The sequence below is a fragment of the Nicotiana tabacum genome, chromosome 15, assembly GCF_000715075.1.
Source record: "Nicotiana tabacum cultivar K326 chromosome 15, ASM71507v2, whole genome shotgun sequence".
Taxonomy (NCBI): Eukaryota; Viridiplantae; Streptophyta; class Magnoliopsida; order Solanales; family Solanaceae; genus Nicotiana; species Nicotiana tabacum.
The window spans coordinates 23,434,721-23,458,985 of NC_134094.1; the positions used below are offsets into that span (position 1 = coordinate 23,434,721).

Consider the following 24,265-nt stretch of genomic DNA (forward strand, 5'->3'; position numbering starts at 1 on the left):
CCGCACATCCATCGCAACATTCTCATCTCTACTACCTTCATCTTATGAACATGGGCGATCTTGACTGGCCAACACTCCGCCCCATACAACATCGTTGATCTGACCACCACTCTGTACAACTTACCCTTAAGTTTCGGTGGCACCTTCTTGTCACACAAAACACCGGAAGCGAGTCTCCATTTCATCCATCCCGCCCCAATACGATGTATGACATCTTCATCAATCTCCTCATCTCCTGAATAATAGACACAAGGTACTTAAAACTCCCTCTCCTAGGGATGGTCTGCGAGTCCAGCCTCACCTCACCTTCCCCTCCTTGAGTCTCGCCATTGAACGTACACTCCAAGTATTTTGTCTTGGTCCTGCTCAACTTGAAACCTTTAGATTCTAGGGTCTGCCTCCATACCTCTAATTGCACGTTCACCCTGTCTCGCGTCTCGTCAATCAATACAATATCATCTACAAATAGCATGCACCACGGCACTTCCCCTTGGATGTGGCGCGTCAGTACGTCCATCACCAGAGAAAACAAAAAAGGGTCGAGTGCCGACCCCTGATGCAACCCCATCATAACCGAAAAATAGTCCGAGTCCCCACCCACCGTCTCTAGCCTCCAAACATCTCCACAAAACCTCCCTCAAAACTTTATCGTACGCCTTTTCTAAGTCGATGAACACCATATGCAAGTCTTTTTTCTCCTTATACTGCTCCATCAATCTCCTAACAAGATGGATGGCTTCTGTAGTCGAACGTCCCGGCATAAACGCAAACTGGTTCTCGAAAATAGACACACTCCTCCTCACCCTTAGCTCTACTACTCTCTCCCAGACTTTCATAATATGGCTAAGCAGCTTAATACCCCGATAGTTATTGCAATTTTGGATATCACCCTTGTTCTTGTAAACAGGAACCATCGTGCTCCACCTCCACTCTCCGGGCATCTTCTTCGTTCTAAAAATGACATTACCTAGTGAGCCACTCTAAGCCTGCCTTGCCCGCACTCTTCCAAAACTCCACTGGAATTTCATCTGGCCCAGTCGCTTTGCCCCTGCTCATCTTACGTATAGCCCCCTCAACTTTATCAACTCTAATCTGCCTACAATACCCAAAGTCACAACGACTCCCCGAGAGTTCCAAATCACCCAGTACAATGCTCCTGTCCCCCTCCTCGTTCAAGAGACTATGAAAGTAGGTCTGCCATACCCGACGGATAAGCCCCTCATCCAACAAAACTTTACCTTCTTCATCCTTGATGCAGTTCACTATTCCAAGTCACGCGCCTTCCTTTCTCGCGCCTTGGCTCACCTGAATAACCTCTTATCCCCACCTCGGCCCTCGAGTTCCTCATACAAACGACTAAAAGTTGCAGTCTTGGCCGCCGTAACTGCTAGCTTTGCCTCTTTCTTAGCCAACTTATAATGCTCCTTATTCGCCCTCTTCTCCTCCTCGTCTACACTTTCCACTAGCTTCAGAAACACTGCTTTCTTGGTTTCCACTTTTTCTTGCACCTCTCCATTCCACCACCAATCTCCCTTGTGACCACCAGAGTAACCCTTTGAGACCCCTAATACCTCTCTCGCGACTTCCCTAATGCACTGCGCAGTCATGGTCCACATAGCGGTTGCGTCCCCACTACTCCTCCAAGCCCCCATAGTCACCAGCTTGACCCCCAACTCTTGGGCTTTAGCTTCCGTCAAGGCTCCCCACTTGATCCTATGTTGGCTATACATCGCCATCCTCCTCCTCTTCCTCGTGATCTCAAGGTCCATGACCAGGAGCCTATGAAGGGTCGAGAGGTTCTCACTCGGGATGACCTTGCAATCCGTGCAAAGACCTCTATCGGACTTCCTGCAGAGTAAATAATCAATCTGAATCTCGGCCGCCGAACTCCGAAAGGTGACCAAGTGCTCCCTCTTCTTCGGGAAACTCGAGTTTGCTATCACCAAATCAAATGCTCTAGCAAAGTCCAGCAGAGACATTCCTCCTCCGTTTCTATCTCCAAAACCAAAGCCACCATGCACATCATCATACCCCAGACGTCACTCCAATTCTTAACAAATAGCAAGCTCATAATAAAAAATAAATTCTAATCTTTATTTCTTACAAAATTTATCCGTTATAAAATCAATTTATATATTAACACCTTGTTATACATTGAGTGCGCCGGCTACAAGGGTTTACAACAGGCGGGTGCAAGTATTTTTAGCTGCTTGGCTAAAACTGTTAACAGCGATATTAGGAACATTTAATTTTAGAATGTAGAACAAGTTAGGTTCGTGTTTATTAAGAGAAATTACAACTTAGTGTATTAATGTTCAGAGTGAACTCTATTATACATCAAGTATTATTAAGCCAAACTCATTTCTTGTTAATTTAAGTACAAACACAAAAGCACAACTTAATCAGCAAAACCATCCTTGAGATATATCAACTTTTCATATCATTTTAAAGCAAAAGTTGAGAGTGGATACATATAATTGTAAATTGTGAACACCTAAGAGATTTTGTCCCATTTTCCTCCCTCATATGTACATAAAGCAGGAATCAGTCTCCATACAAGTTATGCTGCCAAAAGTTTCTGAATATCCTTCTGCAACAACAAACCAGCAGAATCTATGAATGCAGTTGATTGAAAAATTAGAAACAGCCATGTGATGTCCGAGCAAAGTTGCGCGAACCTCAGATTATTTTAATAGGTACCTGCTAATTCCCACCAACACAAATACCGGATAACTCTACTCAACATGGTTTTTACAGATAGAAACTTTCCTAATATTTTCTGCCCATCTAAACATCTAAGGGGTCGTTTGGTTGGGAAACAAGTTATCCCAAGATTAGTTATCCCGGGATTGTTATCCCACCCTCCCAAAGGGATAAAATAATACTACAATCTCGGGATTAGTTATTCCGCGATTTTATCCCAACCAAACATGGGATAAACTCATCTCAAATTTAATCCCGGGATTAATTATCCCTTATCCCTCGTACCAACGACCCCTAAAAGTGCAATCAACAAGTGTCTTGTGTTTAATGACAAACTCTGAGAGCAGTTTTCCTTTGTGAATCAGGGATTCCCAGAAGCTCGGTAGTTACTGCAACTTCATTCAGTCAAGTTGTAAGTGCACTTATAGTGGAGTATTTAGATTCAAACGCACACGTCGTAGCTTATGATCATTTACCGGGCTACTTACAGGTAAGATTAGTTTCTAGTTAAGATTCTGGGGCAGAGTTCTACCGTGCACTAGGTTAAGTACAGATACTTGTAGGAAATACATCTACTGAAGTGAACCTACCTTTGAAGCCACATTTACAATTTTTTGGGGGTTGATGTAAGGTCGACAGTCCATTTTGTTTTCATATTATGAAGAAAAAATTGAATGTCTTGGATGAACTGATTTGATAATAAAATATTCTATCTCGCTCTTCCCTTTATCGTATTATTTTCTCCTGCTCCCTTATTCTTCTCTCATCTCCTTTCTCTTTTTCAGTCTTCTCTTTTTTTGTTTTGGTCTTTCTATCCTCTTTTTTCCTCATCTTGGTGCTACATCAATTTGGTACCAAGTATAGGATCCGATTTTATGCTGCTTTTGCTATGGCGGCCACCCATCGACAAAAATGATCCCCCCCACCCCCACCCCCCCAATCTTTCAAGGCTTTGCACGAGTACATTCTCCAATGACAGGTCAACTACAGCATTATGTTAATTGTTAGAATTGAGTTCTTTTTACCAGAGGAGATTGATGTAGAGCATGAAGATATTATACACTATCCCTGTTTTTTTTTATCTTACTTTCATTTATATTTATCTTTCACCTAGAAATGAAGTTTTATCCATTAGCTAGAGATAATCTTATCTATTAAATAGGGATAAGGTTATAAATTGTCTAATCTTTTTGAAGTTGATAGAAGATTGTCTTATCTTTTAGCTAGAGATGAAGTTCCAATTGTTCCAAAGAGCTTTGAGTTGTTCCGCACTCCCTATCCTGTAACAAGGCTCCAATGAATTTTGTTTGAGAGACTTTAGTAGCAGTTATTAATATTAATAAATTGATTTGATTCATAAAATTTCTCGTTTTCTCCTAGTCTTCTCCCTCCCACTAATTTTCTCTATATTTAAGACTCTTTTTCTTCTCTATAATAACATATAAAAATGGTAAAGTTCTCTCATTGCAAATTTTTCCTAAGCATATATATTAGAATATTAAATAACTTAGACTGGTAATACAGTACTCCTTGCCTCATTGCTAGTCTTATTTTCAGTTTTATATCATATCTCTCTACACTTCTTTTACACTTATATCAACTGGGAAGAGAATGTTTTGGATCCCTATTTAAAACTGTCCAAAATGGGCAATGACCAAATTGTTTCAGATACAAAAACAAAAATTTCTTCAAACTACTAAATAAATCCCAGATACATACGTAATCAATGTTCCTGTAGCTAATCTCTCAGTGGTTATAATAATTCGCGTATTGCTCCTAAGGTAAGACTTTAAGCACATTCAGTGCCTGTGTTGAAACTAATTACTAAGCCAATCAAGACCATACTTAATCATCAATGTCTGACTAGATGCTTAACATATAGTTCCCAAATCTCAAAGAGGATGAATTATCTAGGAGAATTTTGGGTTTATTACTAGGAAGAAGACCGACGACCCCTTTTCTCTCTTGTGATCCTCAAAAAATTTCACGTCCAAATTAGATCCTATGAAAAAGGTTAGTAAGAGAGATCCACCACTTAACATGATAAAGTTTATTATCATTAGCACAAGCCTATGATCAATAGACCAGGGAATGCAATCTTATGACTTACTTACAAGCTCTTAATGTTGCAAGCTGAGGTTGCTGAATCATGTGGCTCTTTTACTCAAAATTACCAGATTTTCCAAAGTCTATTCTAATTCTTCTTTTTCCTTTTACTATCCACCTATTCTTCCCCTCGAGTTACAAAATGAACTATGACTTAGTACTATACCAATTATATCACAGCGCCGTGTGGAATAGCTAATAATTAGCAAACTTTAAACCAGTTAATATGAAGCTTTCATGATTTCAAACACTATATATACAAGAGACAACGTAAAAGGATGAGTACCTCTATTTGGATAGGTGACGTTGTTGGTGGATACCTCTCAACAACTTTACCATTTTTGTCCACAAGAAACTTCTCAAAATTCCACTTAACCAGATCACCTAAAAATCCTCCTGCACTTGATTTTAGGAACTGGTAAACTGGTGCTGTGTTAGGACCATTCACGTCGACCTGTTTCATATCATTTTTAGTCGTTTGTTTATACCAGTATGGCACCCCATAAACTTTATGTGCAGGGAAAGTTAACGCAAACCTTGTCAAATATTGGGAATTCAGCTTTAAACCGAGTGCAAGCAAACTGTTTAATCTCTGGATTAGATCCTGGCTCTTGAGCCCCAAATTGATTACATGGAAAAGCAAGAATCTCAAGTCCTGCAAGGAATGTGATCAACTAAGTTGGAAAGATCTGCACAGGTTTAAACTATATGCTTTTAACAAGACACAGAATAGTGAAAAAATAAAACGTTGACATTGAAATTGTTAAAACAGTACATATTCAATAGTAATACAATAAAAGAAATAGTGATAAAAAATTTAATACTGTATATATTTTAAGCCTATGGTGCAATGAAAATATAACATGGATGTGCTAATAACATGCCTCATTAGTCATTAGGCAGAGACGTCTGATGTCTTTTTGGGTGACCTAAGTAAAAAAAATTGCATGACCTATGAGATAGCAGTTAATAGGAGTTCTTGCAGTTTCTGCTCTTGGGAAATGGAAAACTATAGTATTTTCGAAGAAGATTAGACTGTTGTTTCTGCAATACTACTTCATAGTATAGACTAAAGCCATTGTTAAAAGTACAGTTTCATGACTTCTATTGACTGGCTCATACACCTGACAATGTAGATACTATAGCTCAATGAAGATATGCACCTCTTATTCCATAAATGTTTTCAACTGGATTAGTAATTATGAAACATCACTGTTCCTCAAGCAGAGTAGCAGACTAATAGCCTGTTTGGCCAAGCTGGAAAAATCAGCTTATTTTGAGAGGTGCTTTTCGAAAAAGTACTTTTGGAGAAAAACAGTTTGTGTTTGGCTAATCAATTTGAAAAGCACTTTTGAACAATAATTTGTGTTTGGCCAAGTTTTTCAAAAAGTGCTTTTAAGTGTCATTACAAATAAGGACATGAAGAGATTTGCTTAATAGTTAATATTATATAAATAGATAAATAATTACAAATATTTATTATTAAAGATAATAATTAAGTTTTTTATTTTATTTAAGTAAAATATAAAAATAAAATTGAAAAGTACTTTATTTTTTCAAGATAATTTAAATATATCAAAAAATATCCAATAAATATAAAAGTTCATCCCAAAAGTCATTTTATATTACTTAATAGTTTAAACTAAGTAAGATTATTTTGGTATATATAATATTTTGCAAAGGGTATTTTTGGAAGGAACAAAAGTCAAAATTGTTTCTGTTTCTGGAGATAAGCTACTTTTTTCTACTTCTTCGAAACTGCTTCTGCTTCTAGCCAAAAGCACTTTTTTTCTCAAGAAAAGCTTGGCCAAACACCTCACTTTGAGGAAAAAAATACTTTTTTGAAAAAAATACTTTTGGCATGGTGAGAAGCTTGGCCAAACAGGCTATAAGGGGCATAGACCATCAACTCAAGAGAGCATCTTAAATAAGAGAAGTTGAGATGATAAGACTCCTTTAGTCCCCAATATATCACCGCGAGGAACTCTTATGATTGTGACGTTCAAGTTTCATTTAGTTGTCGTGCAAATATTAGTACCACTGGCTTAGACCTTTAATATGAGTAAAATATAACATTATTTTTTTTATTTGTGCTGTATTTGTTATACATAAGGCACTTCATGAGCAGTAGCGGAACTAGAATTTTCACTAACCGTGTCAAATTATAAAAAATTGGTCACATGAAGAAGCCAAGGGTTTTCAACATTGAGTATATATACATAAATTTCTTTACCTAACTACACAGTGTAATTTCCCAACGAATTGACACCTCTTTCTTAAAGGTGGCTCCGCCACTGTTCATGAGGAACTAAAAGCAGCACCACGAAGTATACATGTTCAAGAGAAGTACTCTCATTTCTACAGAGATTCAACATATTTAATGGACACACAAAATAAAAAAAATAAAAAAATAAAAATAAAACCGCAAAAGGGGTGGGAGAGAGAAAAGAAGGCATGCCAATTTCAATCCTAAAGCATGTAGGTTACCTTTAGTTTTATACTTCTCGTACACCTGAGAGAGCTCTGTGTAATTTGATGTCGTCAAGCCACTGAATTGAAAATCAGTTCTCCAGTCAGATCACTACTACGGTAAAATTATCCTGAATCTTAAACATTCATTTATAAGATGAGGAGAGAGTACCATCTGGAAGCAACATTAACAATTAGAAGAACATTTCCCTTAAATTTGCTAAGTGGGACATCTTTCCCATCAATATCCTGCATCAAAAAGTAAATATCAACAAGGAACATACTTATCAATCTTCGGCATAGCAAAATCCAAAATAAATCAACAGGTACAATCTTTTCTCTTTAGCTGAGGACATATTTTTGCTAGCATCTCTTACAGCACAAAAAAAAACTATTAAGTGATATCAAGATGTATTAAGGATGTTTCGTGATATTGTTATAGTAGGGATTCGAATGGATAAACGAAGAAACCAAGAAATCTTTGATTCCTTTCGTGATCATAAGTTACGTCAAGAATCATAAGTTTATTTAGACAATCAACCATATCGATAATCAATCATGTCATATTTTTTAATGAAGATCAATCTAGTTATAGAAGAATCCATAACCGCAGGGTTAACAATTTACGGGATTATTAATTTTTCAAAGCTATGTTAAGTAGTTAGTCATGTATAGTATCCCACATCGGGAAGTAGATACCTATTATTATGTAATCACTGTATACAAATAGGGCATTGTACAACACTTTAGAGAATGAAAAAGACTTTTCTCCACGCTTTCTCAAATGGTATCAAGACAATCGTGAGAGATTTATCGTTGTGCATAAATTCCAGTGACTCCGGGAAGAGAAATTAGTCAACCGGAAGTCTTTTTCCGGTAAACACAGGTCTGCCGCAAGTAAAAAGCCACTATCCGTCATTGCTGTGCAAAAACCAACACCATCAGTAAGTAGATCAGAGCTCGGCGACCAACCCATAAAACATTCTCCGGCAGAAAAGGACGCACGCGCCCTCACGCGCCGCCCAGAAGAATTTCTCCGGCGAAGCTCCGACGTCCACGCGCCGGCGCGTGAGGCGGTTTCCGGCCAGAATTTGAGAACACTTCTTCAGGACAGTGTCTTCTCCTTGCAAATCCGAGCATACCCATCCAATTTAAATCAAAGTCCGACCACTTTTATATTTTTCCGGCATGAACAGTAGAAAAATTTTGCTTTTTCGGCGCAACATTATAATGGCATTCGTATCAAAAGCCTTTAACTCACAATCTGTTGGATCCAATTCATTGAATCCAATCCAGATGGTTTCTTTACCGGATTATATTGAGTTCCTTCAGTACAAAGCATGCAAACAGACATCTTCAGGGACAGCTTCCGTTGTTCATGCTTCTGATGTTGCCATTAGGTAATGAGAACAAGCGAAGGAAATCATCCTTCAAACTTCAGAGTATTAGTATTGCACCATACACTCACCCAAAATCATATTTTACTTCCATTTAACAGTGCACTTGATGAATGTTACCTCCTTTGTGTACCAACCATACTATCTGATACCACATTTTTGCATAACCACCTTCCTCCACAAGGCACCCTTTACTCTAGCATATATACATAGCATTTTTTCTTGGTTAAAGAACTTCAGTCAGAATGACCAAGGCGCTAGCTTCAAGTGAGGCAGTAACTCCTTCCTAACGCATGTGGTGGAAATCTTTAACTCAATTTGCTCCATCCGACAGAAAGACCCTCATTAACTGCTTCAGTTTTTTGCAAAATTGCTGTTGGCATAGAAAACGAGGGCATAATAACGTGGGATACTTGACAAGCTACGTTATTCGAGTGTTCTGCCTCCTTTAGAAAAATATTATCTAGTCCACCCCACCAACCTTTTTTCAAATTTATGTATCACTGGCGTCAGAATCCCTCCCTCTTCAAGTCTTCCTCCTTATGGGAGCCCCCAAATATTCTGATATAATCTCGCTTACCTTGCATTCCCCCACCAATGTGAGCTCATGTTTTCCTGTGCACCTCTCCTGCAGGTATTAACATGAACTTTCTCATGGATGCACAATGCTTTAGAGCCTCAAACCAAACCGATGTGCACGAATCTATCTCAATTGGTCTCGGAGAATATCAATGTCCCATCTGCACATATGTGAAACCGTCTCCTTCTCATGACTAAACTCTTATTAGTTAAACTCTTACGGATGGCTTTGCTCCAATGGCTTGACTAAGGCATCCATCACAAACAGAAAAGCATCTCAGTTCCGGCATTATTTCCACTAGTCCTAACAGCTCATACCAACCTACAACCCTAGGGAAAAGATTCAGACAAGTGGCAGAGACTCGTGTTGAGAGGCGGGTCTATAGTGTAACCTATGGGTTCACATGAACCTGGTAGCTTTTGTACAGACCATATATATGTCTTAAGAAATTCACATACTATAGTACATTAAATTGAGAGGCCGTAGAAATCCATAAACTTCATATCCTGAACCCCCCTCCCCCCGACAGAAAATATGCCCTCTGTACATGTGTATATGTAAAGCTTATACATTTACCAATTACAGAATGAGTAGCCACTAGACAAGGTTTATTTTTCTCAACTATGAAAATTCACACTATCAAGTAAACATAACCACCAATATAATCAACTTAAATTGGATGCAAAATGCAATCTTCTAAACCGCATTGGAACAGTATACATACTTGAAATATCATGGTTATCAAAGATAAATTCTAATAACAACTGAAACTCTATAATAAATACTACATGTTTCTGAGTCAACACAAAAATAAATACTCCCTCTAAGATGATTTATAGCTACAGGAACGTTTATGACTTATTTTCAACTAGGAGTTTCAACAATTTTTCTCTCTTAAACTTCGTGCCCAGTCAAACAACATCACAAAATGGGACGGAGGGAGTACATGTTTATTACTTGAAGGGGTCGTTTGGTTGGGAAACAAGTTATCCCACGATTAATTATCCCAGTATTAGTTATCTCTGGATAGATATTTCACCCTAATCCCGAGATTAGTTATACCGCGATTTTATCACAACCAAACGTAGAATAAACTCATCTCAAATTTAATCCCGGGATTAATTATCCCTTATACCTAGTACCAAACGAGCGCTTAGAGAAAAAAGAAATTACTCCCTCTGTTTAGTCTATCTCAAAAGAAAGACATATTTCTATACTTTAAACAATTTAACTATAAAATTTTTATTTACCTTAATGAGATTTTATAGCAACAAAAATATCTATGGCTTGTCTTAGACCAAAAGTTTCAAAAGTTGATCTTCCTTTGTTAAACTATGTGATGGTGGGTGGAGCTAGAATGTGTCTACAGCCTCGGCCAAACCCAATAGTTTTAGTTCAAACCTTGTATTTGTCTTAAAAATAACATTAACTATGTAGAAATTATTAATTTTGAACTCAGTAACTTAGAATCTTGAACCATAAGCTTAAAATTCTGGCTCCGCCTGGGATGGGCCGGAGGGAGTAACATATTTTGTATAGTTTTCAAATATCTGAACTTTATATAAAGAAATTGAATTCACATGAGAGAATATAATACCTTAACAGTGAAGTCATGAATAGTTTTCTCAGTAGCAGCTCTAGCAGAGATTGTGCCCATAACCTTAGACTTTAATGGAGACCCAGAAAATTTGGAGGTTGGTAAACTGAAACCATACTGTAAAAATGAAGATTTAGTAGAGCTTAAAGTGGGTTTATAAGAAGAAAAAAGAGAAGAGTTGCACTTAAGTTTCTGTTTGGCTTGAGACAAAACAGGACATATTGGTGAAAATACTGCAAAGGAAGCCATTTGGGTATGGATTTCAGATTTCCAAAAACCTCAAAATGAAAGTGGGAAGTGTGGAGAATGCTTTTTTGTTATTTTTGATTGTTTTAACAAATTCCTTAGAAGTGGAATGTAATTATCCACGTGGTTGTTTCATTGCCTTTTGGTTCGATTTTTCTTTTTCTTTTTTTTGCTGGATTTTCTTTTGTTTTTCAGTTATTCAAACTATTTGACCAAATTTTTTTTTAAAGTCAGTTTGACCAATTTTTGATATAAAATTAAACAAAATTAATTTATATTTTATAATTTAAAATGACTGATCCAAGATTTGACCATTATGTATTTGCGTTTGGAATATATCATAAATTATTTGATTTATTGAATTTAAAATTAATTATATATAAATTTTTGGTGAATTTTTAATATATATATATATATATACACGAAGTTCAAGACGCGATTGAATTCGAGTGAACTCATACATTATATATGCTAGATCCCCCATGATCAGAGGAGATTTGACTGTTAGCCTGTTTTGCTAAGCTTTAAAAATCGACTTATTTTGAGATGTATTTTTTTAAAAAATATTTTTCAAAAATATACTTAGAAAAATAGTTGTATTTAGCTAATAAATTTGAAAAGTACATTTGAGCAACAATTTGTGTTTGAACAAGCTTTTCAAAAAGTGTTTTAAATATCAAATTATGAATAATGACAAGAAGAGATTTACTTAGTAGTTAATATTATATAAGTAGATAAATAATTATATATATTTATTATTAAAGATAATAATTATGTCTATTTATTTTATTTAAGTAAAATATGAAAATAAAATTGAAAAGTACGTTATTATTTCAAGATGATTTAAATATATTAAAAAATTATTCAATGAATATGAAAGTTCAGCCCAAAAATTATTAAATATTTATATCTATTTATTAATATAAAACAGGGCCCTTAGAAAGTGATGTGACATCTCTTATTGATGAGGAAATGTATTTATCTATTTTCTTAGAATTTTAGGGCTTTTTCTTCTAATTTTCACACAATAAACTCAATTAATAAATCTAAAAGATTAATTCCCTGAAATGCTGCATTAGTTTTCTTAATTTACACCTATTATGTCTCATCTCTTTCATCATTATTATGTGCCATTACAACTTTTTTGTGAAACGGCTCAATTCTTTCCTCAAGCGTCTTTTCAAATTTCAACCTTCTTCTTTGTTTCGATTTCCTTCGTTGAAAGTTGAAACATATGCATTTACTTTCTTCCTTTACTCACTTTTATGACTGCCTTTAGTTAATGCTGTATCCATTCACTTTTACTTGGCATATATACTAAAATTAAATTTTTATTTTTGCTTTTTGTTAAGACCTATAATATTTCTATGTGGTAAAATCTTTTTCCTGCAGGCCTCTCTCCTCTTCCCTAAATGTTACAAACTGTTTAAAGTTAAATTTATGCACCAATCTCAAATTACTTATACATTCTATGCCGTTCAAACTCCTTTTACTTCAAATGAAAAACGAAAAGGAACTTCAATAGGCTACAAAGCATCAAACAAACAATGGAAACGAAGGGAGTAGATATTATTGTCGAAGACATGACTTTACTAGAAAAATAAAAAAGAGGAGTAAAAAAGATGTGTGTCTTTTTACCTCCCCTTATTTGAGGAAAATCCCACTTAAGATCTTTAATTTGTGAAGATTAAGTATTAGACAATCAGTGGCGGAGGTAGGATTTCCATTAAAAGGGTTCAAAAAAAAAGTTTAAAAATTCGAAGAGATTATATGCTTGTAGCTAGTGGGAATTGATCAAATGACCTCATAAAGGTTTTGGCCCCCCTTAACCACTAAGTTATGATTTTGGGCTGCTTCAAATGGATTCAAAACATATATAAAGGTAAAAACAAGATTTTGACTTTTATATATAGTGTACTTTTTCGGCGGGACAATCGTGTTTAATTTAGAGAAATAGTGTGATGACCCAAAATATCATCTTTAATTTTAAATATTTATTTCTATGTTCTGTGACCTCGAAAAGCACTATTCATTATTCCTCGACTTGTGTGTGTAGTCCTTATAATTTTTCAGAAAGTTTTTATATTAAAAATTGATTAAAATATGAAATAGAGTTTTAAAACTCAATTGAGTCGACTTTGGTCAATATTTTAAGCAAACGGACCCGGATCAGTATTTTGATAGTTTTGGTAGGTCCGTATCGTGATTTGAGACTTGGGTGTATGCCCAGAATTGAATTCGGAGGTCCCTAACTCAAATTATCGCCATTTAACGGAAACTAGAAATCTAAAGGTTAAAGGTTTCCAAAGTTTGACCATAGATTTGACTTTATTGATATCGGACTCGGAATGAGATTTTGAGAATTTGAATAGTTTCGTTATGTCATTTATGACTTGTGTGCCAAATTTGAAGTCATTCCGGACTCATTTAATATGTTTCGGCACGAGTTTTGTAAATTGAAAAGTTTGAAACTCATAAGTCCGAATCGAGGTATGATTTGTAATTTTGATGTTGTTTGACATGATTTGAAACCCCGAGTAAGTCTGTATTATATTTTGGGACTTGTTGGTATATTTTGTTGAGGTCCCGAGGGCCTCGGGTGTAATTCGGATCATGATCGGTGCATTTCGGAACCATGAAACTGTTGAACGTGCTGCTACTTATTTTCTTCTATGCGATCGCGTGACTATGTCCATGATCGCGAAGGCTTAATAGACACTGATGAAATTTGCACTATGCGGTCGCATAGTAAGGTTCGCGATCGCACAATTGCAATAGTTAAGTCACCGCTAACGTGAGGGCAAAGCCGCGTTCGCGAAGAAGGAATGAGGTAGAAGCTGAAGCACAAAATTTGTGCTACGCGATCGCACAAGGCAGTTCGCGATCGCGAAAGGCTGAGAAACTATGCTTCACATTCGTGAGAGCACTGCGCGTTCGCGAAGAGCAAAAGCTGGGCAACCTAAAAATGTGCTTCGCGATCGCGAAGCATTATCCGCGATCGCATAAGTTAAAAACCTGGGCAAACAGAACTTAAGTTCTGTAAATGGGATTTCGCCCCATTTTCCACCATTTGCGATTTTAAGCTCGGTTAAGATGATTTTTGGGCGATGTTTACGGAAAAATATTGGGGTAAGTGTTCCTTATCCTATATTGATTATATTTCATGATTCCATACTGATTTACATCATGAATTCGTGAATTTATGGAAGAAAAATTAGATTTTTATAAAATCTTCCAAAAATATAAAATGAAGATTTGAAGGTCAATCCGATGTCGAAATTTGATAATTTTTATATGGTTGAACTCGTATCGGAACGGGTGTTCAGATTTCGTGAGTTTTTCCTGGATTCGAGACGTGGGTACCACTGTCGATTGTTAAAATAAATTTCAGATTTTAATCCGAAAAATTAGTAAATTCATATGGAATTAATTCCTACAATTCGTGTTGAGTATATTGAATACTTTGTGACTAGATTTGAAGCTTTCGGACATGAATTCGCGAGGCAAATATTTATTGAAATCTTGAAATTGGTTGCGAAGCGAGGTAAGTGTCGTGGTTAACCTTGACTTGAGGGAATAGAACCCTTGAATTATTTGTTATGTGAAATTCATGTGAACGATGTATAGGCGAGGTGACGAGTGTCTATACGTCATCAAATTAATTGTTTGCATAATTATTTAAAAATCATAAATTATTTTAAATCATGAATTAATTATTATATTAATTGTTTCTCTCATATTCCTTGTTCAGTATTATGCCTTGAATCCATGCTATAATTGTTACATGCTTATTTGATTTATGTGACTTAATTGCTATTTGACATTTAGCATACTAATTATTAAATTGCCTATTCCCTCTTTAATTTCCTCAATTAATTGCTACTTGTCATCACTTATTTCTGAATAAATTATAATCATTGTATGCCTTGTTGCCTAATAATTTCTTATTGAATATGGTATTTATTGGAGTATTTTTATTATATTTAAGAGTTGTTAATTTATATTGTTGGAGCGGGTTGTACGCTGCAATGGAAATAAAAATAAATAAATTTGGGGATCAGGTTGCATGTCGTAACAGATTATATTTTAAGTTTATATTATTGGAGCGGGTTACACACCGCAACGAAAATTTATTGAAGAATTATATTGTTGGAATGGGTTGCATGCCGCAACGAAAATTGAGTGAAATAATAGTTGGCTATGACTGCCAAGTTGGCTTCAACTATTGAAATGAGTTACTTGTTTTATTTCTATTATTGTTGTTATTACTATTATTGCATACACGTTAATGTAAGTGACCTGCCTTAGCCTCGTCACTACTTCATTGAGGTTAGGCTCAGCACTTACAGAGTACATGGGGTCAGTTGTACTCATACTACACTCTGCACTTCTTGTGTAGATTTTGGAGTTGGTCCCAGCGGTGTACCATAGACTTGCTCGGATTCAGCTACCCAGAGGAGACTTGAGGTATAGTTGCACAACGTCCGCAGCTCTGAAGTCCCCTTTTATCTTATCTTAGTTGTGTATTATCTTTCAAACAAGTTGAATTTTATTTAGACCTTTATTTGTATTATTGTAGTAGTTCGTGTACTTGTGACACCAGATTCGGGAATGTATTTGGATGGTTCATTTGCTATGGTCTTCCGCACTTTATTTTAGTAATGAACTTCTGTTTAATTTAATTTGTTTAAAAATGGTAAAAATTATTCTAATGTTAGCTTTCCTAGCAAGTGAAATGTTAGGCACCATCACGGTCCTGAAGGTGGGAATTTCGGGTCGTGACAAGTTGGTATCAGGGCACTAGGTTATTTAGGTCTCACGAGTCACGAGAAAGCTTAGAAGAGTCTGAAGGATCGGTACGGAGACGTCTGTACTTATCTTTCAGAGGCTATGAAGTTTAGGAACAATATCACTTCTTTCTTATTTTGTCATACGATTGTAGCTCCTATCTGTGCACCACCACTCCACAGTCACTACATCGGTTATCCGATCCGTTCGGGTCAGCTTCAGCTTCAGCATCCACGGCAGCAGGATGGGTGTTATTAGTGTGGGAACATTGGTCACATCAGGAGGTATTGCCCTAGGTTGTCGAGCAACAGATCTCGGTAAGATTCTCGTACCATCATACCAGCACCGATTGCTTTACTGCCTGCTCAGCCAGCTAGAGGTAGGGGTCAGGCAGCTAGAGGTGGAGGTAAGGCCGTTAGAGGTGGAGGCCATCCAGTTAGAGGCCATCCCAGAGATGCGGTTCAGAGTGGTGGGGCCCAAACCCAATTTTATGCTTTTCTAGCTAGGCCTAAGATCGAGTCATTAGATGCCGTGATCACAAGTATTGTTCCAGTTTGCCATAGAGATGCTTCAGTTCTATTTGATCCAGGATCTACTTATTCCTATGTGTCCTCCTATTTTTCTCCATATCTGGTTGTGCCCCGCGATTCTTTGAGTGTTCCTGTTTGTTGGTCCACGCCGGTAAGGGATTCTATCAATGTAGATCATGTTTATCGTTCATGTGTGGTTACTATTGGGAGTCTTGAGACTAGCATGGATCTTTTACTTCTTGACATGGTAGATTTTAATGTCATCTTGGATATGTATTGTCTGTCACCCTATCATGCTATATTGGATTATCACGCTAAAATGGTGACCTTAGCTATGTCGGGGTTGCCTCGAATAGAGTGGTAAGGGACTTTTGGCCATTCTATCAGCAAGGTTATCTCTTATGTGAAAGCTCGGTGTATGGTCGAGAAGGGGTGTCTAGATTATTTGGCTTATATTCGCGATCCCAGCTCGGAAGTTCCTTCTATGGATTCAGTTCCAGTTGTCCGTGAGTTTCCAGATGTATTTCCTGCAGATTTGTCGGGGATACCACCCGACAGAGATATTGACTTCTGTATTGATTTGGCTCCGGGCACCCAGCCCATTTCTATTCCACCATACCATATGGCCCTGCCGGAGTTGAAGGAATTAAAAGAACAATTACAAGAATTGCTTGATAAGGGCTTCATTAGACCTAGTGTCTGGCCCTGGGGTGCACCCGTGTTGTTCGTGAAGAAGAAAGATGGGTCGATAAGAATGTGTATAGATTATTGGCAGTTGAACAAGGACACTATCAAGAACAAGTATCTGTTGCCAAGAATTAATGACTTATTCGATCAGCTTTAGGGTGCCAATGTGTTTTCAAAGATCGACTTGAGGTCTGGTTACAATAAGTTAAAGATTAGGGCATCTGATGTTCCTAAGACAGCTTTTCAGACTCGGTATGGGCATTACGAATTCCTAGTGATGTCATTTGGGCTGACAAATGCCCCAACAACATTTATGGATTTGATGAACCGGGTATTCAAACCCTATTTGGATTCTTTTGTGGTTGTATTCATTGATGATATCTTGATTTATTCCAGCAGTCGAGAGGAGCAAGAGTAACATCTTCGAATTGTGCTTCAGACTTTGAAGAATAATCAGTTATATGCTAAATTTTCAAAATGCGAATTCGGGTTAGACTCAGTTGCCTTTTTGGGGCACATTGTATCGGCAAAAGGCATAAAAGTGGATCCTAAGAAGATTGAGGTTGTTCAGAATTGGAGCCTAGATCTACTTCAGCTACAGATATCTAGAGTTTCCTGGGTTTGGCAGGATATTATCGTCGATTTATGGAGGGGTTTTCATCTATAGCATCCCCATTGATCCGACTGACCCAGAAGGGTGCTCCATTCAGATAGTTAGACGAGTGTGAGTTGAGCTTTTAGAAGCTCAAGACTGCTTTGACTATGGCGCCAATGTTGGTGTTGCCCACAGGTTTAGGATCGTACACGGTGTATTGTGATGCATCTAGTATTGGACTCGGTGCAGTATTGATACAAGATGGCAGGGTGATTGCATATGCATCGCGGAAGGTGAAAGTTCACGAGAAGAATTATCTTGTTCATGACTTAGAATTGGCAGCCATTGTTCATGCACTGAAGATTTGGAGGCACTACCTTTACGGCGTGTCATGTGAAGTATTCACATATCATCATTGTCTAGAGTATCTATTCAAACAAAAAGATCTCAATTTGAGGTAGAAAAGATGGTTGGAGATGTTGAAAGACTATGATATCACCATTTTGTATCACCCCGGAAAGGCCAATGTGGTGGCCGATGCCTTGAGTAGAAAGGTTGTGAGTATGGGCAGTCTTGCGCATATTCCGGTTGGTGAGAGGCCGTTAGCTGCAGATGTTCAGACTTTGGCCAATCAGTTCGTGAGGTTAGATGTTTCAGAGCCCAGTAGAGTTCTAGCTTGCACAACTGCTCGGTCTTCTTTATATGAATGCATCAGAGAGCGGCAGTATGATGATCCTCATTTGCTTGTCTTTAAGGACACGGTGTGGAATGGTGATGCCAAACAGGTTGTTGTGGGGAAAGATGGAGTTCTGCGAATGCAGGGTCGTATTTGTGTGCCTATTATGGATGGGCTTCGTGAATTAATTCTTGAAAAAGCCCACAGTTCCCGGTATTCTATTCATCCAGGTGCCGCCAAAATGTATTAAAATTTGTGGCAATATTATTGGTGGAGGAGAATGAAGAAGGATATAGTTGCATATGTAGCTCGGTGTCTAAATTGTGAACAAGTCAAGTACGAGCATCAAAGACCTGGTGGTTTGCTTCAGAAGTTAGAAATTCCTGAGTGGAAGTGGGAGCGTATCACTATGAATTTTGTTGTTGGGCTTCCACGGACTCAGAGAAAGTTCGACGTTGTGTGGGTCATTGTGGACAGGTTGACCAAGTCGGCATATTTTATTCTAGTAGCAGTTACCTATTCTTCAGAGCGGTTAGCGGAGATTTACATTCGTGAGATTGTACGTCTTCACGGTGTGCCTGCGTCTATCATTTCTGATCAAAGTACACAACTCACCTCGCACTTCTGGAGGGTTATACAGCGTGAGTTAGGTGCACGGATTGAGTTGAGTACAGCATTTCATCCACAGACAGACGAACAGTCAGAGCACACTATTCAGATATTGGAAGATATGCTTCGCGCTTGTGTTATAGACTTTGGAGGTTCTTGGGATCAGTTCTTGCCACTTGCGGAGATTGCCTATAATAACAGCCACCAGTCGAGCAATCAGATGGCTCCATATAAAGCATTATACGGGAGACGGTGTTGTTTGCTAGTTGGCTGGTTTGAACCGGGAGAGGCTCGATTGTTGGGTACCGATTTGGTACAGATGCCTTGGATAAGGTCAAGATTATTCAGGATCGACTTCGCACAGCTCAGTCGAGGCAAAAGAGTTACGCCGACCGTAAAGTTCGTGATATTACATTTATGGTTGGAGAAAGAGTATTGCTCTGAGTTTCACCTATGAAAGGCGTAATGAGATTCGGAAAGAATGGCAAATTGAGCCATAGGTATATTGGATCCTTTGAAATTTTTGAAAGGGTGGGTGAAGTAGGCTACATGCTTACATTACCACCTAGTTTATCATCAATTCATCTGGTGTTCCATATGTCTATGCTCCAAAAATATCATGGTGATCCGTCCCATGTATTAGATTTCAGCTCAGTCCAATCGGACAAAGATTTGACTTATGAGGAGGAGCCGGTAGCTATTCTAGCCCGGCAGGTTTGACAGTTGAGGTCTAAGAGTTATCCTTCAGTTCGAGTGCAATGGAGAGGTCAGCCCGTTGAGGCAGCTACTTGGGAGTCCGAATCTGACATACGAAGTAGATATACACACTTTTCACCAGCTCATGTTTTTTTCTAACTCCGTTCGAGGACGAACGTTTGTTTTAGAGGTGGAGAATGTGATGACCCAAAATATCATCTTCAATTTTAAATATTCATTTATGTGTTCTGTGACATCAAAAATAACTATTCATTATTCCTCGACTTACGTGCATAGTCCGTATAATTTTTCGAAAAGTTTTTATATGAAAAATTGATTAAAATGTGAAATAGAGCTTTAAAACTCAATTGAGTTGACTTTGGTTAATATTTTGAGAAAACGGACCCGGATCAGTGTTTTGATAGTTCCAGTAGGTCCGTATCATGATCTGGTACTTGGGCGTATGCCCGGAATAGAATTCGGAGGTCCCTAGCTCAAATTATCACCATTTAACGGAAACTAGAAATCTAATGGTTAAAGGTTTCCAAAGTTTGACCACGGATTTGACTTTATTGATATCAGACTCGGATTGAGATTTTGAGAATTTGAATAGCTCCGTTATGTCATTTATGACTTGTGTGCCAAATTTGAAGTCATTCCGGACTTATTATGTTTCGGCACAAGTTTTGCAAATTGAAAAGTTTGAAACTCATAAGTCCGAATTGAGGTATGATTTGTAATTTTGATGTTGTTTGACGTGATTTGAAACCCCGAGTAAGTCTGTATTATTTTTTGGGACTTGTTGGTATATTTTATTGAGGTCCCGAGGGCCTCGGGTGTAATTCAAATTATGATCGGCGCATTTCGGAACCATGAAACTGTTGAACCTGCTGCTACTGATTTCCTTCTATGCGATCGCGTGGCTATGTCCGCGATCGCGAAGGCTTAATGGTTACTGATGAAATTTGTACTATGCGATCGTATAGTGAGGTCTGTGATCACACAGTTGCAGCAACTAAGTCACCGCGAACGCGAGGGCCAAGCCGCGTTCGCGAAGAAGGAATGAGGCAGAAGTTGAAGCACAAAATTTGTGCTACGCGATCGCACAAGGCAGTCCGCGATCGCGAAAGGCTGAGAAACTATGCTTCGCGTTAGTGAGAGCACTGCCGCGTTCGCGAAGAGCAAAAGCTGGGCAGCCTAAAAATGTGCTTCGCGATCGTGAAGCATTGTCCGCGATCGCATAAGGTAATAACCTGGGCAAACAGAACTTAAGTTCTGTAAATAGGATTTCGCCCCATTTTCCACCATTTACGATTTTGAGCTCGGGTAAGATGAATATTGGACGATTTTCACTGGAAAATATTGGGTTAAGTGTTTCTTATCCTATATTGATTATATTTCATGATTCCATACTCATTTACATCATGAATCTGTGAATTTATGGAAGAAACATCAGATTTTTATAAAATCTTTCAAAAATGTAAAATGAAGATTTGAAGGCCAATCCGATGTCGGAATTCGATAATTTTTATATGGTTGAACTCGTATCGGAACGAGTGTTCGGATTTTGTGAGTTTTTCCGAAATTCAAGATGTGGGTCCTACTGTCGATTTTTAAAATGAATTTCAGAATTTAATCCGAAAAATTAGTAAATTCATATGGAATTAATTCCTACGATTCGTGTTGAGTATATTGAATTGTTTGTGACTAGATTTGAAGCTTTCGGACACAAATTCGCGAAGAAACGGTTTATTGGAATCTTGAAATTGGCTGCAAAGCGAGGTAAGTGTCGTGGTTAACGTTGACTTGAGGGAATAGAACTCTTAAATTATTTATTATGTGAAATTCATGTGAACGACGTATAGGCGAGGTGACGAGTGTCTATACGTCATCAAACTAATTGTTTGCATAATTATTTGAAAATCATAGATTATTTTAAATCATAAATTAATTATTATATTAATTGTTTCTCTCATATTCCTTGATCAATATTATGCCTTGAATCCATGCTATAATTTCTACATACTTATTTGATTTATGTGACTTAATTGCTACTTGACATTTAGCATACTAATTATTAAATTGCCTATTTCCTCCTTAATTTCTATAATTAATTTCTACTTGTCATCACTTATTTCTACATAAATCATAATTATTGTATGCTTGTTGTCTAATAATTTCTTATTGGATGTGGTATTTTTTTATTACATTTAAGATTTGTTAATTTATATTGTTGGAGCAGGTTGCACGCCGCAGCAAAAATAAAAATGAATAAATTAGGGGACCGGGTTGCGCGCCGCAACGGATTATATTTTAAGTTTTATTGTTGGAGCGGGTTGCACGCCGCAACGGAAATTTATTGAAGAATTATATTGTTGCCCACACCGCAACGAAAATTGATTGAAATAATAGTTGGCTATGACTGCCGAGTTGGCTTCAACTGTTGAAATGAGTTATTTGCTTTATTTCTATTATTGCTGTTATTACTATTATTGCGTACATGTTAATGTAAGTGACCTGCCTTAGCCTCGTCACTACTTCGTTGAGGTTAGGATCAGCACTTACAGAGTACATGGGGTCAGCTGTACTCATACTATACTCTGCACTTCTTGTGCAGATTATGGAGTTGGTCCCATCGGCATACCATAGACTTGCTCGGATTCAGCTACCCATAGGGGACTTGAGGTATAACTACACATCGTTCGCAGTTCTGAAGTCCCCGTATATCTTATCTTAGCTGTGTATTATCTTTCAAACAACTTGAATTTTATTTAGAGCTTTATTTATATTATTCTAGTAGCTCGTGCACTTGTAACACCAGATACAAGGATGTATTTGGATGGTTCGTTTGTTATGGTCTTTCACACTTTATTTCAGTAATGAACTTCTGTTTAATTTAATTTATTTAAAAATGGTAAAAATTATTCTAATGTTAGCTTGCCTAGTAAGTGAAATGTTACGCGTCATCACGGTCCTGAAGGTGAGAATTTCGGGTCGTGACAAATAGGAACCTGATAGAATTGTTTTTGGTGCTCAAATATCTCTAATTAGTTTGGTTATTTTCACCTTCCCTTACCTAAATTCCCCTAATCAAAGTCACTTGTGAGTAGGAGTGGCAAATGGATGGGTCGGGTCGGATATGGTTCGGGTCGAAAACGGGTAATGAAAAAAAGGATAAATTATCCTACCCGATCCATATTTAATACGGATAAAAAATGAGTTAACCGGCGGATAATATGAGTAACCATATTATCCATGACTTCTTGAATATGATCACTTTTGGGAGAATTCCTAGTCTTCCAAACTTGAGGAACCCCCAATTTGAGGTTTTACAAATGTAAAAGTTAAACTCATTGGTTATCCATTGGTTATCTATTTGTTATCCATTTTCTAAATGGATAATATGGTTCTTATCTATATTTGACCCATTTTAAAACGTTTATTATCCAACCCATTTTAAGTGGATAATATGGGTGGTTAACTATTTTCTTTTAATATATAAATGGCCACTACTTATGAGGGGCTTTGAATCTGTAAATGCCGTTTGATATTTTTCATCAATAAATTGCACGGCTTCTGGGGATGATGGCTGTCACGACCCAAAATTCTCACCTTCGGACCGTGATGACGTCTAATATTTCACTTGCTAGGCAATCCAACGTTAGAATAACATTATTCATTTTTAAAATAATTTTTAAATTTATTAATAACAAAGAACAAATGCGGAAGTAAAGTCTGAAATGTAGTGAATAATCCTTAAAAATAACGGTGTCTAAATACCATCCCAGAATTTGTGTCACAAGTGCACGAGCTTCTAGTATAATACAAATAAAGATCTGAATAAAATAAAGTTGTCTGGAAACAAACACACAGCTATAGTAAAGTAGACGGGGACTTCAGAACAGCGAACGCCGTGCAGTTATACCTCAAGTCTCCTCTGAGTAGCTGAAATCCGAGCAATTCTATGGTACTCCGCTGGGACCAACTCTAAAATTTGCATAAGAAGTGCAGAGTGTAGTATCAGTACAACCGACCTCATGTACTGGTAAGTGCTGAGCCTAACCTCGACGAAGTAATGATGAGGCTAAGGCGGGTCACTTACATTAACCTGTATGCAATATTAGTAACAACAACAAATAATAGAAATAATCAGGTAACTCATTTATAATAATTGAATCCAACTCAACAGTCATAACCAATTATCATTTCCATCAATTTTCGTTGCAGCGTGCAACCCGCTCTCACAATATATTCACATTCAATTCTGTTGTGGCATGCAATCCGCTCCTCCAATATATTCATTTTAATCAAGTCTATTGCGGCGTGCAACCCGATCCCCCAATATATTTATATATATCGACTTTTAAATAAGTCTGTTGCGGCGTGCAACCCGATCCTCCAATATGGACTTTTAATAAGTCTGTTGCGGCGTACAACCCGATCCTCCAATATGGACTTTTAATAAGTCTGTTGCGGCATGCAACCCGATCCTCCAATATGGACTTTTAATAAGTCTGTTGCGGCATGCAACCCGATCCTCCAACATATTCATTTACCAATTCTTATAGAAGAAATTTTCCCAATAA

The 24,265-nt window shown here is 37.4% G+C and overlaps 1 protein-coding gene across 1 annotated transcript; it reads right to left on the minus strand.

The window, feature by feature from the left end:
• Positions 1 to 2,402: 2,402 nt before the first annotated feature.
• Positions 2,403 to 11,172, minus strand: LOC107763885 (putative phospholipid hydroperoxide glutathione peroxidase). Its single transcript, XM_016582394.2, has 6 exons — positions 10,853 to 11,172; positions 7,451 to 7,527; positions 7,297 to 7,358; positions 5,346 to 5,464; positions 5,096 to 5,263; positions 2,403 to 2,590 (listed from the first exon to the last, which is right to left on the minus strand). The coding sequence occupies exons 1-6, from the start codon at positions 11,099 to 11,101 to the stop codon at positions 2,561 to 2,563; spliced, it is 705 nt and encodes a 234-aa protein (XP_016437880.1). The 5' UTR covers positions 11,102 to 11,172; the 3' UTR covers positions 2,403 to 2,560.
• Between the last annotated feature and the right edge of the window lie 13,093 nt (positions 11,173 to 24,265).

Coding starts and splice junctions, on each gene's coding strand:
- LOC107763885 (XM_016582394.2), bottom strand. CDS start 11,101: ATGGCTTCCTTTGCAGTATTTTCACCAATATGTCCTGTTTTGTCTCAA. Junction 7,528..10,852: donor TTCATGACTTCACTGTTAAG/GTATTATATTCT, acceptor TTTTTGATGCAG/GATATTGATGGGAAAGATGT. Junction 5,264..5,345: donor AATTCCCAATATTTGACAAG/GTTTGCGTTAAC, acceptor GATATGAAACAG/GTCGACGTGAATGGTCCTAA.